Genomic DNA, 17408 nt, shown 5'->3' on the forward strand with positions numbered 1-17408 from the left:
ATCTGCAACCAAGCAAATCCGTTGGTCCTGAGCCCAGGACCAGAGCCTCTCTGCAGAGAAGGTACGAATCCACTCCTCCCTGCTTGTTGATGTACCACATCGCAGTAGTATTGTTCGTCAAGACTTGAACTGACTGACTGCAAAGGGACAGGAGGAAGGCCTTGAGAGCCAGATGTATTGCCCGCAATTCTAACAGATTGATATGAAAAGTCTGCTCCAATGGAGACCAAAGACCTTTGATCTCCAGGTCCCCCAGATGAGCTCCCCACCCTAAAGTGGAAGCATCCGTTATGACCGTAGCCACTGAAGGCGGTAGTGAAAACGGCCTTCCTTGGGAAAGGATGGCGTCCACAGCCCACCATCGTAGTTCCGCTGCAGCGTCTCTGGAGATCGATATTGACTCCTCGAGATCCCCTTTGTATTGAAACCACTACCTGCGGAGGCACCACTGAAGAGTCCTCATGTGCCAGCGTGCATAAGTGACCAACAGAATGCAAGAAGCAAACAGACCAAGCAGGCGCAGGACCTTGAGGACTGGAACTACCGCTCCATTTTGAAACATTGGAATCAACGATTGAATGTCCTGAATCCGCTGAGGCGGAGGATAGGCCCGATTCAATGTTGTATCCAGTACTTCCCCAATGAACAGGAGGCACTGAGAGGTGAAACTTTGGCCCGTTTATCAAAAAGCCCAAACTGAACAACAACGGAGTTGTCATTTGCAAGTGATGCAGCACGAGCTCTGGGGTCTTGGCTTTGATCAACTAATCGTCCAGGTAAGATAATACCAATATTCCCGTCCTCCTGAGACTTGCTGCAACCACCGCTATCACCTTCGTGAAGACTCGAGGTGCTAAAGTAAGACCAAACGGAAGGACCGCAAACTGGTAGTGTTGCGACCCCACCACAAACCGGAGATACTTCCTGTGCGACTTGAGAATAGGGATATGAAAGTAAGCATCCTGCAAGTCGACAGACACCATCCAATTCTCTTTGTTCACCGGCATAAGCACCTGCGCTAGTGTCAGCATCTTGAATTTCTCATGCTTGAGGAACCAATTCAAAATCCTCAGATCCAGGATAGGTCTCAATCGATCATCCTTCTTGGGGATCAGGAAATATCTTGAATAACAACCCTGACCCCTTTCCCGCTCTGGAACCAACTCCACTGCGCCTTTTGATAACAGGATTTGAACCTCCTGCTGCAACAACAGGAGATGGTCATCTGAACAAAACAAAGCACGGGGAGGGTGGGAGGGGGAAACTCCTGAAAAGGAAGGACATATCCTTTCCACACAATATTTAGAACCCAGGAGTCTGATGTGGCTAACTCCCACCTGTGAAGAAAAAGACGTAACCTTCCCCCTACAGGAGAAGTGTGACTCAAAATGGGTAGAAAACTAGAACTGCTTCCCTTGTTGTTGTCCCCCAGAGGAAGAGGATGATGCGGGGTGCTGCTGGGAGGCCCCTCTTGTCCGAACCCTCCCCTACCATCTAAAGGATCTATATGGGAGGCTGGCAGGCTGTTGGACTGTGGACTGGGGTCTCCCACGATAAATGGCTCCACGCCCAAACCCCCTGAACCTCCAAAAGGACCTGAAAGGGGTAGTAGTGGAAGCCTGCAGACCCAAAGACTTCGCTGTAGCCCTAAAGTCCTTGACGCACTCTAAGGCAGAGTCAGCTTTGGCTCCAAACAGCTTTTCTACGTTGAAAGGCAGGTCCAATAGAGTGGTCTGGATATCAGTAGAAAAGCCAAAAGACCTCAACCACGCATGCCTCCTGGTAGCGATTGAGGTACCCATCGCCCTAGTCACGGAGTCTGTAGAATCCAGACCAGACTGGATAATCTGCTTAGCCGCAGCTTGATAGTCTGACAGGAGCTCACCAAACTGCCCCTGCATATCCTGCGGTAAGTTTGGAACTACAGCTTTAGCCGCGTCCATCAGGGCGTGTACATACCTCCCTAACAAACAAGTAGCAATTGCCGCTTTCAGGGCCATACTGCAGTATGAAAAAGTCTTCTTGGCTGACTGCTCCATTGTCTTGGACTCTCGGTCCGAAGGAATAACAAGGAAGGAGCCTGGTGCAGAACGTGCCGAACATGAGGCCTAGACTACTAAACTCTGCGGAGTCGGATGCTTTGATAAAAATCCTGAATCTCCTGGAGCCACCCTATACCATCTTGCAACAGATCTGTTCACAGCTGGCGATGACACAGGCTTCCTTCAAATCTCCAATATAGGCTCCGTAAGAGCATCATTAAATGGAAGCAAGGGTTCTGCTGAAGCTGAAGAAGGATGCAGGACCTCGGTCAAAATATTCGTTTTAACCTCAGCAGCCGGCAACGGAAGGTCCAAGAAATTATAAGGGGCTGGGGTGCCCAATGAGAATGCCAAATGACCCCTGGGACCAGCCGTAGCACCAGCAGGGACCATAGCATTGACTATGTTGAACATGGCATTAAAAAATGCTGCCGGATCTGCTCCTGGAGCAGGGAAGGCAGGATACCGCTGATCTTCCTGCGGCACTTGCACCGGCTGGGCATCAGAATCCTGCACCCCAGGCAAAAAGCGAGGACTCTCTTGGGATGCAACCACCTGGAAGACAAATGGCGCTGGAGAAGCCGGAGGGCTTTGAGGCTGTGGAGTCACCGTAGGACTAACCTCCCACGTCGCACGACGCTGTCTAGATGGAGACCTGGATCGTGAATGACCTCTAGTCGAACAATGCTGAGTCGTGTCGGCGCAGCTTCTTATGTTTCTTCGAAGAAGTATGTGAAGATGATCTACAATGACTTCTGTGCCCTTTCTTTGCCTTAGCCAGGAAGAGTTTGTCTTCTCTCTCCTTCAGCGCCTTTGGATTCATGCTTTGGCAGGACACACACTCCTCCACGTCATGCTCCGAACTTAGGCACCAAAGGCAGTCATCGTGAGGGTCCATAACAGACATGCAACCCCGCACTCACAACAAGGTTTAAAACCTGACTTCCTAGGAGAAGAAATTGTAACCAGAGACAAAAAGGACACCTTCGAAACAGTAACTAGAGCTAGGAGAAAACCGTTAGCGTCAAAGGCACGTCGATGAGGTCCTCTTATTGTCACGGTTACGTCAGACGGAGCTGCGTGCGGAGCCGTGCAATTGTGACATCCTCATTGAAGTGGAGAGCTGGGAAGAAGATTTTCCGTCGAATGCTGGCGCATTGGGTGAATTCATAAGGTGAGGAATCCACAGGTAGTTGTATCCATCAGAAACATAATTGTAAAATAATAATTGTTTCCTAGTGGGTTTTGACCCCCCCTGGGGGGGCAGATTGGGTAAAAGACAGACCAATTATTGCCCCCCGGGGAGTGACCTTGACTGAGGGGGGCACTCCCCAAAATAAACACAAAAAAATCCCTGTTGCCTAGTGGGTGGATTCCTGCTCCACAATTGCGGACCTTGCCTGAGATCGTGGAGCAGGAATCCATTCAAAACTCTCTCCTTTTCCCCGGTGTCTGTCCCCCCCATACACCACACCCCCCACAAATCCCCTCCAGGAGAAGGACTCACCACAAACGAGCCCTCCTTCCTGCGACCAGCGATCGCAGGACCCACTTAAATATGAAAATGCGCTCCCTCGGCGAGATGAGTACCGATAACAATGAGAGAAAGTCCACACTCTGAGGAAGACCGTTCAAGCCAGCTGTAATAAAACTTTGCTAAGAAAACTTCATCCTGGAGTGCGTACTTTCTCTTGTTAGCTATATAAGTATATATATATATGGAAAATGTCACTTACCCAGTGTACATCTGTTCGTGGCATGTAGTGCTGCAGATTCACATGCTGTGCATATATTCCGCCATCTAGTGTTGGGCCCGGAGTGTTACAAGTAGTTTTTCTTCGAAGAAGTCTTTTCTCGAGTCACAGGATCGAGTGACTCCTCCTCTCGGTAATAGTGCACATTGGCATCGACTCCTTTGTTAAGATTGATTTCCCGCAGGAGGGTCCATGCAAATGTAAATATATATACATATGTACAAATAAATACTGCAACGACTACAGGCTTCCGGGGAGGAGGAAGGGTGCATGTGAATCTGCAGCACTACATGCACTAACAGATGTTCGCCTGGGAGTCCTCTCTATAGTGTTGGTTCTCTGGAGCTCAAGCCGGGGGCGTCGGGTGCAGAGGGTGAAGTCTCACACTTCCGGCGGGAAGAGTGAGTTCTTTAAAAGTTGTTCGAAAGTTGCAAAAACGTTGCTGTAGGTGAACAGTGCCGCTGTTCTCTGGAGTTTCTTGGTCCTTTGGTTTTCAGGGCAGTCCTCTGAGGCTTCAGAGGTCGCTGGTCCCTGTCGGATGCGTAGCTGTTCCAGTTTTCTTTGAGTCAGGAGACAGGCCGGTGGGGCTGGGGCCAAAGCAGTTGTCGCCTCCATCGTCTCTGCAGGGCTTTCAGGTCAGCAGTCCTTCTTCTTGTTTCAGGTTGCAGGAATCTGATTTCCTGGGTTCTGGGGTGCCCCTAAGTACTAAATTTAGGGGTGTGTTTAGGTCTGGGGGCAGTAGCCAATGTCTACTGTCCTGGAGGGTGGCTACACCCTCTTTGTGCCTTCTCCCTGAGGGGAGGGGAGCACATCCCTAAATCTACTCAGGGAATCCTCCAATCTCAAGGTGTAGGATTTCTAAAAGCAGGGGTCACCTCAGCTCAGGACACCTTAGGAGCTGTCCTGACTGGTGGGTGACTCCTCCTCGTTTTTCTCATTATCTCCTCAAGCCTTGCCACCAGAAGTGGGGGCAGTTGCCAGAGGGGCGGGCATCTCCACTAGCTGGGATGCCCTGTGGTGCTGTAACAAAAGGCATGAGCCTCTGAGGCTCACCGCCAGGTGTTACAGTTCCTGCAGGGGGAGGTAAGAAGCACCTCCACCCAGCACAGAGTGACAAAGGGACTCTCCCCATGTGGCCAGCAACTCATCTGGTTGTGGCAGGCTGGCAGAAACTGGTCAGCCTAGCACTAGGAGTTGGCATCAGTGTGCATTTATTGTGCTGAGAAGTTTGATATCAAACTTCCCAGATTTCAGTGTAGCCATTATGGACCTGTGGAGTTCGTGTTTGACAGACTCCCAGACTATATACTCTTTATGGCTACCCTGCACTTACAATGTCTAAGGTTTTGCTTAGACACTGTAGGGGCATAGTGCTCATGCACATATGCCCTCACCTGTGGTATAGTGCACCCTGCTGTAGGGCTGTAAGACCTGCTAGAGGGGTAACTTACCTATGCCACAGGCAGTGTGAGGTTGGCATGGCACTCTGAGGGGAGTGCCATGTCGACTTAGTCATTTTCTCCCCACCAGCACACACAAACTGTGAGGCAGTGTGCATGTGCTGAGTGAGGGGTGCTCAGGGTGACATAAGACATGCTGCAGCCCTTAGAGACCTTCCCTGGCATCAGGGCCCTTGGTACCAGGGGTACCATTTACAAGGGACTTATCTGGGTGCTAGGGCTGTGCCAGTTGTGGAAGCAAAGGTACAGTTTACAGAAAGAACACTGGTGCTGGTGCCTGGTTAGCAGGGTCCTGGCACACTTTCAATCAAAACTGGCATCAGCAAAAGGCAAAAAATCAGGGGGTAACCATGCCAAGGAGGTATTTCCTTACAGGTAGGCTAATGCTTTTTGAGTATTGAGAATTGCACCTAGGTAAGGTTGAACCTGTGCTGCTTGAAGATGAGATTTCTGGTAATTAACTGTGAACCCTAATGTGTGCAGGGTATCTAGTGTGCATGGAGTGTGTTGGCACTGTATAATATTGCTTGATTTTATTAGCCAATCGTCTAGATAAGGAAATACATGTATGTGTTGTCTTCTGAGGTGAGCCACTACTAAAGCTAGACATTTTGTGAAAACCCATGGGGCTGTTGTTATGCCGAAGGGAAGTACCTTGAACTGGTAGTGTTTGCCTGGTATTACAAATCGTAGGTATTTGCGATGACCTGGATGTATGGGAACATGAAAGTAAGCATCTTTGAGATCTAAGGCAGTCATGTACTCTTGTTTTTGTAGTAGCGGAATTACGTCCTGTAAAGTGACCATGTCAAAATGTTCTGACAGGAAATATAAATTTGGAGGTCTGAGATCTAGAATGGGTCAGAGTACCATCCTTTTTTGGTATCAGGAAATATAGTGAATATACTCCTGTTCCCTGTTGTGATACTGGAACCGTTTCTATTGCTCTTTTTAGTAATAGAGATTGTACCTCTTGTTTTAGCAGAACATTGTGTTCTGGGGAGAGTCTGTGAGAATGAGGGGGAATGTTCGGTGGAGTAGAAATGAGTTCTAGGCAGTAATCATTGCGGATAATTGAAAGTACCCACTGATCTGTGGTGATGCCTTGCCAGTGAGAGGGGAATTGTTGCAGTCTTCCTCCCACAGGAGATGTGTGGGATTGTGGGATGTTGATGAAGTCATTGTTTTGGGGAGTGGTAACACTGTTTGAGGCATTACATTTTCCTGTGGCTCTAAAGAGTTGGCCTCTGTAAGAGCCTCTAAATGATCCTCTTGGATAATACTGCTGGGTTTGTTTAGGCTGTAAGATGGAAGCCTCTGTAGTTTGGGGTTTTTAACCTCACCTAAACTGCTGTTTGCGAAAGGAACCCCGAAAAGGTGTGGTATATAGGGCTCCCATGGCTTTTGCAGTGTCAGAGTCCTTTCTGAGTTTTTCTATAGTTGTGTCAACTTCAGGTCCGAATAGATGCTCCTTTTCAAAAGGCATGTTAAGCACTGCCTGCTGTATTTCGGGTTTAAACCCACAGGATCTTAGCCATGCATGTCTACGAACTGTTATGCTAGTGTTGATACTTCTAGTTGCAGTATCAGCTACATCGAGGGCCGATCTAATTTGATTATTAGTGATTGCTTGTCCCTCTTCAACAATTTGTTGTGCTCTTTTCTGATGGTCTTTAAGTAAATATTGCAAGAATTCTTGCATTTCATCCCAGTGTGCCCTGTCATACCTTGCTAACAGGGCTTGAGAATTGGCAATACGCCATTGGTTAGCTGCTTGTATAGCTACCATTTTACCAGTTGCATCAAACTTTCTGCTTTCCTAGTCAGCGGGAGAAGTATCCCCTCGAGACTGGCTATTGGCCCTTTTCCTTCCAGCACTAACTATAACAGAGTCTGGTGGTACCTGTTGGGTGATGTAAACTGGATCGGTAGGCGCAGGCTTATACCTTTTATCTATTCCTGGGGTTAAAACCCTAGCCTTGACAGGTTCCTTAAATATGTCTTCAGCATTTCTAAGCATACCAGGCCGCATTGGTAAACACTGGTGGCATGAGTGAGTGGAGGACAATGTGTTAAAAGAAAATCCTCCTCCAATGGTTCAGCATGCATCGGAACTCCATGCTATGCAGCTGCCCTAAAAATGACCTGAGTGTAAACCGTACTATCCTCTGGTGGTGAAGGTTTGGACGGATAGAGATCTGGGTCATTTAATGGTATAGGATCTGGGTCATATAAGTCCCAGGGGTCCACTGTATCTCTTTGTGAGTAGGTGTGAGAATGTGTTGGTGAGGGCAATGGTGGTGGGGTAGTGGGTGGTGGAGAGAAAGAAAGCTGTGGCGAATGTCGTGGAGAAAACTGTAACTCCTTTCTTTTAAATATTTTTGCTGGTGGTAGAGCAGTATCAAGAGTCTCTTGAAACACCAGCTTCCTCTTGGTTTGTGAAGGAGGTGAAGCAATAATTTTCCCCATCTCCTTCGGAATATGTTTCCTTCTTTGTCTACTGTGGAGAAGGGTGGCACAATGGTTAGAGCGGCAGACCCTGATGCAGAGATCTGGTCCGGGACCAGGGTTCAATTCCCACCTCGGCTGGTCTTGGGCTCAATTGCCTTGGACAGATAATTCTCGCCTCGGTGCCTAATCTAATTAATGGGTCCCACTTTGTAACTCTGGGCAATAGCTTGCTTAACATCCACAATGGCCCTCACAGCGCTTGGATGCTTGGCTTCACCCTGGGGCTGTCCAGGAGTGGGCGCCTCACAGGGAAAAGCCAGGAGGGGTTCCACAGCGGTATGCATACAGCACCTTGAGACCCTAACGGGTGAGTAGTGCGCTATACAAGTGCAAAGTTTACAGTTTACTGTCCATAACCTCCAAAATTGGCTGGATATCAGAGTCCTCAGAATGATATTCAGATGTTTTTATGTCTTTGGAGGATTGTTCAATAATTGTCTTTGAACTTTGTTTCAAACGGCTTGAAAGTCCTATCTCTTCTGTATAGAAGGATTTTTTCAGCACCAAAATAGTACCTAATTTTTTCGGTCCCGAAGATAGCGTCTGTGATTTCGGCCCCGAAGCCGGACATTGCATTTTCGACTCCGAAGAGTGTGGACGTCGACTCGGAGGTGGAGCTTTTAATGTGTTTGCTCGACTCCGGAACCGAAACAGGCGTGGCCTGTTGATGGAATTACTTGGCCTTTTTCGGCACCTAACCCGAGGGTCGGTCGCCAACAATTTTCTTTCGGGTGGAACCAGGGTTTTCTGGCAGTGGTGCATGCAAGGCCTAATAGGTCTTTTGGTAGGTGTACTCACATGCTGAGCCGCAGTGATCGGCTGGCTGTCTTCATCCGAGTCTGCTTCGGAGTCGGTGTCCTGAATTGAAACAGCCATCTGTGCCTGCTCCTCCTCAAAGGTGTCTGTGGACTCTGTATACTTAACAATCTTCCTCTCTATGTTCTGGAGAAATGCAAAGATTACATACCACATGCTGATCAGTGTAGGGGAATTTAGCGTGGCATCGAGGACAGAATCAGAATGAGTCCAATCCATCAGGCTGTGGCGTGATAGGCCTGAACAGGCCCAAGTAGGGCGCAAGCACCCTAAAGGGCGTTTTCTTGTTCCCGACTGTACAATCGTCTCAATTGCAGATGGAAACGCGATTGAAACAATCACAACAGTAGAATAAAGTTAATATAAAGTTTCCGAATCGAAAGTCTTGGAGCGAGAGGAAGCACATCTGAACCAGACAGCAGAAGGAAAACAATCTAACAAGGATTCAATTCCCATGCGCACTATTACTGAAAGGAGGAGTCACTTGATCCTGTGACTTGAGAAAAGACTTCTTTGAAGAAAAACAACTTTTAACACTCCAGGCCCAACACTAGGTGGCAGAATATTTGCACAGCATGTGTATCTGCAGCTACACATGCCATTGAACATACATATTAATCCAGAAATAGGAGTACTCCCGGGCTTCAGAAAAACAATTTATTAAAAAGGCAAACGTGTTTCAGCTACATAGCCTTTTCTTAATGCAAATTACATCCAGACAAAAACATGTCGTTTTTAAATGTCTCATGCTGCACTCCCATTGGGAAATCAATCTAAGAACACCCAAAAAGGACTTTTTAGTGTCCATAGCTCGCACGTTTCCCATCTTGCCATCTTTAAAACGTTTTCAGACTTTTAAGTAGTCCCAATGCTGGTGTCTTTTCTGTTTCTACATTTTAATCACAAGATGCTAATGTTCATGCACACCATGTAAGATTGACAAGATTAGGACGTGTTTATTTTACACAAAGCAGGTCTGCACTCATGGGGAAGGGTAAACGTTCTTCATTCAAACATGGTTAAACAAAACAGGCACATTTTGGCAGGCGCCTCCATCAATGTCAGCATCTTGCAACAAGGTGCACATTTAAATACAACTTTGATTCACTGATTGCTTCTTTGATGCACTTACATCAAATAAGGATTGGTATCCAACGCTCAACACTTTATCACCTCCCCTCTCCTCCTGGGGTACCTGGTCACTACAGAAGAATTTACATAAATACTCATCACTCCCATGGTAGGTGTAAAAAATGCCTTGTTACAGGATATCCGTGGTCACCGTTAGGGTCAGATTATGACCATACTTCCTGGGGAATTAGGCTGGTACCAGATTTCTCCCAGTTCATCTTTAACTTGTTCATGGCAGTTCTTGACTATCGACCCCCACTGCATTAGTGCAGTAACTCTACCTGATATCTAAAGTGATTCTGACTTAATTTAATTTTCCCTCAAATTAGTACTATTGCTTGTCAGACAAGGGGAAACACTCCTGTAAATTGTGTGCGGTGGCAGGGCGATGAGGGTTGCATGCTCAGGTAATTAAAGACACTTAAAAGCCAGGGAGCAAAATTAAAAGAGGCTTGCAGGCTTTTCCAATCAACCAAAATGCCACTGCCAGGAGAAAGTGCTTCTTACTAACATCTATGTTGACTATGTTACTAGTCTCTGCCTTTCACAGCATAAAACAAGGGATTTTCATGAGCGTAATGGCCAGAAAGTACCCAGATAAAGACTCCAGTGGCAAAATGTTGCACGGTCCTTTTGAGCCAGCCACCAAAAAAAGAAATCTAAAGAGCCAATATTGCATTATGTGAATCAGCTTATGACCAGCACATACAACATGCAAAGAAGGGGGACATATTATGAGTTAATGAAACAAATCTTCAATCTTCCTAACACAATGCAATCACCTAGAGTTTTAAATAGTTTGACAGAAAAGTGATGAAGGAAAAATGGCGGATTGTTTTGCAACTCAAAAGACAGCATCTTGTAGCATGTGTGATCACAGTGATTTTGCCTGAAATTAAATAACATCATTTTTCTCTGGAGTGGCTTCCACCATGACACAAAGCAGATTTCTTAACAAATTGGTGAAAGGAGAACAAAAGACCACAGAGGACATTGTAGGTGACGAATACCTCTATAAAATACTGTCGTTTTTAAACATATTTCAAACTACAGTTATAAACTGTAATGGATAGACTCATTTTAACAAGACAACTAGTTCGAAATTGTACACAAATGATTTTCATAGCAAACTCACTTGTTTCTAAAAATTATAATCAAAGCACATCTGAGGATTTCCAAAGCATATTTCATGAAAAGCTGCAGCTCAAACTTACGTTTTGCCATTAATATAATCTATATTTGAAGAAAGTATTTAACAATGATTAAACTAAAACAAATTACTTACTGTTCTAATGTTTATCATATTCTTGTTGAATGCAAAATTCCCATAAAATTCAAAGAATTCACTCAACAACACACCTAGAAAAAAAGAAAATAATTCAAGCAGCTGAATATGTTACTACGTATGTTGATTACCATAGGTTTACTGCATAAAAAAAAATGATTTTATTAAAGACAAGTAGGCTAGCATCATGCATCAATCTTTTATTCAGCACTTCAGAGCAGCAAACCTTAAATGTTTCAACAGCAGAACTCACAACTACGTCACAAATAGACAAAACACTCAGGTCTATATAAGTCTCCCATGATTCTATTTTCTTCCTCTTTTGTTTGTCCTCTTCGGCTTATACTCCTCTTCTTATTCCTTGATACTCCAACCTTGACTGATCTAGCAAAAAATATATCAGAACACCTCACAAAATGTAAAATATCATTAAACTGAATACCATATTTCAACTTGTTAAATAAACTTTCCATTTGGAATTCTTTAACTGACCAAAGAATTAACCGTCCTGTAAGTCAAACCTTTATCAAATAGATCTGCTAAAAAATTAGTTACTTCCACCTCATTCGCTTCCTGCGATCTAAGTCCCTCTCCAAGCACTAACATAACCATACTCTCTATTCTTCTCTATACCTTTTCTTTGTCCATGGTGCCCAGGATTCATCAAGCAAACCTGAAGCTTACTTCAAAAGTTTCGTGAATCTTCCCGAATCCCTAAAATGTTCCAAACTAGAAGGTTGAGTGAAGGCGAAAGCACTAACAGATGCTGGTTCCCTTCTATCCCTCTTTACAATCCTCTCCTACACTCTATTAACTAGGGTCTGTCCATTGCCAACTCCAGAACTGTGGGGAACTGCTACTGTGCCTTCCAAAATGGTGTCACTAAAACTATCCAACACCACTGCCTCCTGCATTGTAACAGTACTTGCTGAATTATCGAAAAAGGAGGAAATGCATATGGTTTCATTCCTGAACCAATCCTGGATAAACGCATCCACTGCAATAGCTCCTGGATCTGGCCTCCAACTGACATTGTTGGCTAACTGACTGGTCAATCTGCATGCGAACAGGTCTACCTTCAGAGGACCCAGAAGGTCCTGGAATTCTCCTGAAGACAGAAACGTCCAGCTTCCAATCGCTGAAATCTGTCTGGTTCCTTGAATACCAGTCCGCCACCATATTGTACACCCCTGGAAAATACTCTAATCTCAAGCCAATCTTGTGCTCTAGGCAGAATTCCCACATTTCTTGAGCTAACTCCGTCATCTTCTTTGACCGGCACCATCCTAACTTGCTGATATAAGTTTCAGCCGTTATATTGTCATCTTCAACATGGCAGAGGACCTTTTAAACTGTCTGAAGCTCTGCAGAGCAAAAAAGCACTGCTTTAATCTCCAGATAATTAATGTGATCTTTCCTCTCTAAGAGGTCCAAAAAAACACCTATCTCTTGATTTGAACAAGTCGCTCCCCAACCTGACAGACTGGCATCTGTTTCCAGTATGACATCTGGTTAAATCACAAAAATAGCATGTCCATTCCATGCATCCACATTCTCCATCCACCAACTTAACTCCTTTTTTGCTTCCATAGACAGTACCACACTGTCCTCATACCATAACCCCCATGCCAAGGCAGCTGTCTTTAACCTCTGTATAACCATGTAAAGCAAGGAACATGGAAATATCACCTGAATTGACAATGACAGAAGTCCTGTTACGCAGGCCAAATCTCTCAAAACTATCTCCTCTTTTCTCAACACATTCCTTATCTCTTCTCTTCTTTATTTTTCTCTGTGGTAGCTGCAACTGCTTTTTCAACGTGTCTACCACAAAACATAAAAACTCCATGGACTGATGAGGAGCAAATACTGATTTCTCTGCATTGACTATAAAACTGAGAGTTTCCAAAAGACCTTTTACCAAGGTAAAATGGTCCTTTAACTCTTCCTTGCTCTGAAACATTGTTCATATATCGTCCAAATATACGATTAATCTTACACCTCTTCCTCTCACTTAACCTACCACAGGCCTTATCACCTTTGTGAAACACCATGGGGTGATGAAAGGCTGAATACTAGACATTGAAACTGGTATAAACTGACCTTTCCATCTGTACTGCATTGATCTTTGACTGTCCGGATGAATTGGGATTGTAAAATAAGCACCTGTATTGCTGTCTATATCCAACCACCGGCTCCATCTTGACAACTGATTCCATCTTGTGTCTAACTTCAAATGCCATCACATTGGTGGCACAGATATTTTTCCACGCACAGCTTGTTTACGTGTTTTCGCTCTTTGTCACCAAGGACAGGAACATAACATGGGGGAGTAGTAGAGATAAGGATGTACTAGGCTGAGAACATTTATGGTAGAGCAGGGTACAGCTCGGTCTTGGAAGTACACCATGGGATCTAGACGGTCTCTAGAGTGTTCTATCAATACTGACTGGGTACGGCCAGCATTTGAACAACAACTTATTCAACGGGAGTGGGGTTTCTAGAACCTTCCTCTTACATTTGTTTGAAGTATATAAGGTGGATAAGTTTGAAAACTGAGGGAAGAAGGAACTCATCTGAGAATGGACACATTGCCCAGAAAACAAATCTCACTGAGGTCGGTATACCTCTTGTTTCGGTTGTCCAAGGTTCCACAACCTGAAGCTGGCTGGTAAGGAATTATGTTGGAGTCAAGCCCCATGGTGATGCATGTTTAATTCTTATTTTTAGCTTTGCAGTGTGCATGCATGAATACATAATCACTATATACATTATATTCATTCTTGAAATATTGCATTTTCTTTGTTTCTTTGATCATTATTATCCTGCAGCTCTGATTATGTTGAGAATTGCACGTGTGTTGCTGCATTTGAAATAAAAGCTCATGTTATTCTTTTAGTAAATGAAACTTGAGAAGTGCCTTAATAAATGAATTACTCAGACTTCGGCCCTCATTATGATCTCGGCGGTGATTCCCCTCTGCCCCCCCCCCCACCCCCTGCTGGGCCGGTGGCCGGAAACAGTGTTTTCGGTCGCCGGCTTAGCAGGGACCAGGGCCTTAACATTGACGGCGGCTCCAAATGGAGCCTCTGGTAATGTTGGCGTGCGGCGGGTGCAGCACACCCGTCGCGCATATCACTGCCCATAAATCGTGCAGTGACCTGCGCGACAGGGCACTGCACAGGGGCCCCTGCACTGCCCATGACAAGTGCATGGGCAATGCAGGGGCCCCCAGGGGCCCTGGAGCACCCCTTCTGCCAGCGTTTCCCTGGTGGGGGAACAAGCCAGGGAAAGGCTGGAGGAAAAGGGATCATTATCTGGTGGGCAGCACTGCTTGCAGCGTTGCACTGTCGGATAATGATTTCCGCCATCGGGATGCTGCCTGTCGGCGGTAGCCTGGCGATGGTGGAAGGCCGCCTGTGGCGGTCCCCACAGCCTTCATTATTTGGTGGCTGAGACCTCATAATGAGGGCCTAAGAGTGCTGCATTCTTTGCATTCCTTTCACTTTGTTTCCTCTCAGTCTGAGGCAGAGCAGAACAGCATCCTTGAGATCTAATTTGATCAACCAATCTCCTTCTAGCAACATATCACCTAAAAGATGGACACCCTGAATCTTGAAATGATTGTAAGTCACAAATTGATTCAACACTCATAGATTTTACAGGTCTCCACCCTTTGTCTTTCTTCTCCACAAGAAATATTTTTCTCACAAAACCTCTCATGTAATCGTCCACTTCCACTATTGCATTCTTTTCTAACATCTGATTCACCTCTTTCTTTACCACCTCTTCTAATTCCTTGTGAAAACACAAGTCTCTTGGCTCTTTTGTCTGGATAGGCTCCTTCTCAAGTTCTATAAAATTACATTTTACCGCAGAAATAACCCATGGGTTGTCTGTTAACTTTTCCCATTGTTCACTGAACAATTTCAACCTTTCTCTAACCCCTCCTTGGGTAGAGCCAATACTCATCCTCATACTCATTCTCACCTTGATTTGATGTTGAGCCTTCACCCCATGGCTTGAGATGATCTATTTCTTGGTGCTCTGCCTTTCTGGAAATAGAAACCAGTAGGGTGCATGTAATAACTGCCTCCTTGATAGGTAGCACCTTGTGTCCGCAATAATTGGCCTTGAAAATTCCTTGGCTGGGAGGTTGCCCTCTCCTCCCAGCCCTCCCATAAAAACTGTTCCCAGAGAACCCTCTTCTCATTGATGACTGCGCTTTGTCCAGACGTGTGAAGGACTGGACATACTTCCTGATATTCTTTACCATCTCTTCTCTGAACAGAGTACCTTTTGCCTCATCCGAGGACTCTGACACTGAAATCCGCCAATTTGGGGTTTATCCTCATCAGCATGGTCTTTCGCCTCTTGGCCAAAAGTCCCGCATTGGCACTGCCAATGAAACAAATTGTCCTTTGGCACCAAACCTGCAGAAGATTTATATTAACATCTGTTCCCTTTATACAGGCTTTTTCAACCTGACCGAAAATGCTAACCACTGGACCTAGGATGTCCAGAATCTTATCTGGGCAAGACTTCAATTACTTTCCTAAACCTTTCCTCGGGTTCTTGCCCAACTTAAATAAATATGTTAGTATTTTGGGGTCAATATTGGGGGGGGTCATAGTCACTTTCTCATCAATATGGGGGCATGAACACTCTGCCCTTAGTACATTTCTCTTGTCCTTCTCATAGGGCTTACGCAACCATATTTTTATGTCTTCCAAAACATGCTCCAAGAGCCACTACTCTTTGCTTCTGAGATGTTTGAAATCCTTTGGGTCAAATACTTTTTTCCCCCCCAGAGGGTCTAAAAACATAGATCTATTCCTTTCCTTCCTTCTTAAGCCATCATCACAGTCATCGTCTAAATCATCTTTGCAATCTAAATCTAACATATATTTGCCAAAAGGTTAACGTCCATCCTCTTGATCAAGCTCATTCACCTTGTCCCTTTCCGTGGCAATGTTAAGCTGCCCATCACACTTGTCACTTTTGGACAAATAATCTCTTTGAGCCGCTTGGGACTCCTCTCTCACTTGTAGTGTGCTTTCTTTTGCACATACATTTACCTCCTGGACTTGTAATAGACTCTTCCTCTCCATTAGAAAGAGAGAAATACTGTTCCTCATCTTGATTCTTTCTTCTGCTATGTTGAGCTTCTTTAACAGAATCTCTCACTGCCTGCTGCAGTTCCTGTGTAACTATTTTCCTTATCATTTCCTCCTGACAAGGCTCAATCTCCTTCTTTGACACATTCACCTAGCTCCCTTAATACAACCTGACAGATTGCAAACAAAACACCGTGGCAAGTAACAGAACTAAAATGCTTTCAGTTTCTCTAATTTATAATCTGCTCCAAATTAACCTTTTCTATGTATATATATATATATATATATATATATATATATATTTTTTTTTTTTTTCTTTTTTCAAAATGTAACCTTGCCTCATGAGCAACGACAGTTGACATGCACTCCTCTTTTTACACCACAGGTTATGCCGGCACACAAACAGTTGCTAGGTAACTATAAGCTGCGAGTGGAAGCAGGAAAGCTCCTCACTCGCTATCTCCCTGCACAGCTAAAACAAGCCCTAACTCATGTAAAAAGATTCAACGTGCCAACTGGTCACAAATGTCTCATTTGAATTAGACTAAATACTGTGCAAGTAGCGCAATACATCTTGATGGTAATTTGTAACATTTACCTGACACAAAGGCTTTAAAATAATACATTAAACCCACAAAAAGATGCATTCCCTTACCAAATAAAGTGTTTCACCAAACTGAAAGGAAATGTATACTCTAAAGAGAAATCAATGTTAACAAGTGTTTAAACCCATAAATTGGTTTTCCCACAAATATGATATATATCAATATAAAATTAAACATTTTCCGATAAACATGACATGTCTAAACAATTCCTAAAAAAACTAATTATAACCAGTTCATAAGAAGCTCCCAAGTAATACTTATCTGCTCAGAAGCAGCAAACAAAAGAGGAAGAACATGGAACCTTTGGAGACATATGGACTTGAGTGTTCTATTTGTGATGTAGTTGTGAGTTCTACTGTTGGAACTTTTAAGGCTGCTGCTCCGAAGTGGTGACTAAAAGGCTGGTGCAAAATGCTGGCCTCCTTTCTTGCGATACAATTTTAATTGACAATTTAAGATCTTACCTAATGTTTCAGTATTTTTGGAAGCTTTGATTTTATTTATATCACTAACAAATGTACAGTCATTGTCATCAATAATGTGGACGTCTTCGGCATCTAGAAATAAAAACAAGAGTCAAACAATATTTATTATAGGATAAACAAACATATGTCATAGTTCTGCCAAGGCATGTTTAGTGAACATGCTTGAAAGGTCTCAAAGAAAATTAATGAGCATGGTTAGGAG

General features: G+C 44.6%; 1 protein-coding gene across 2 annotated transcripts in view; it reads right to left on the reverse strand.

Moving 5' to 3' along the window:
• Window positions 1–17408, reverse strand: part of MTPAP (mitochondrial poly(A) polymerase) — a 182256-nt gene that overhangs the window by 40433 nt on the left and 124415 nt on the right. For both annotated transcript variants that reach the window (XM_069211289.1, XM_069211290.1), the window contains exons 7-8: window positions 17186–17278; window positions 11000–11073 (exon numbers count right to left, since the gene is read on the reverse strand). In XM_069211289.1, coding sequence (XP_069067390.1) covers window positions 11000–11073; window positions 17186–17278 — 167 coding nt within the window. The remainder of the gene's footprint in view (window positions 1–10999; window positions 11074–17185; window positions 17279–17408) is intronic.

Source organism: Pleurodeles waltl, chromosome 10 (assembly GCF_031143425.1).
Source record: "Pleurodeles waltl isolate 20211129_DDA chromosome 10, aPleWal1.hap1.20221129, whole genome shotgun sequence".
Lineage (NCBI taxonomy): Eukaryota > Metazoa > Chordata > Amphibia > Caudata > Salamandridae > Pleurodeles > Pleurodeles waltl.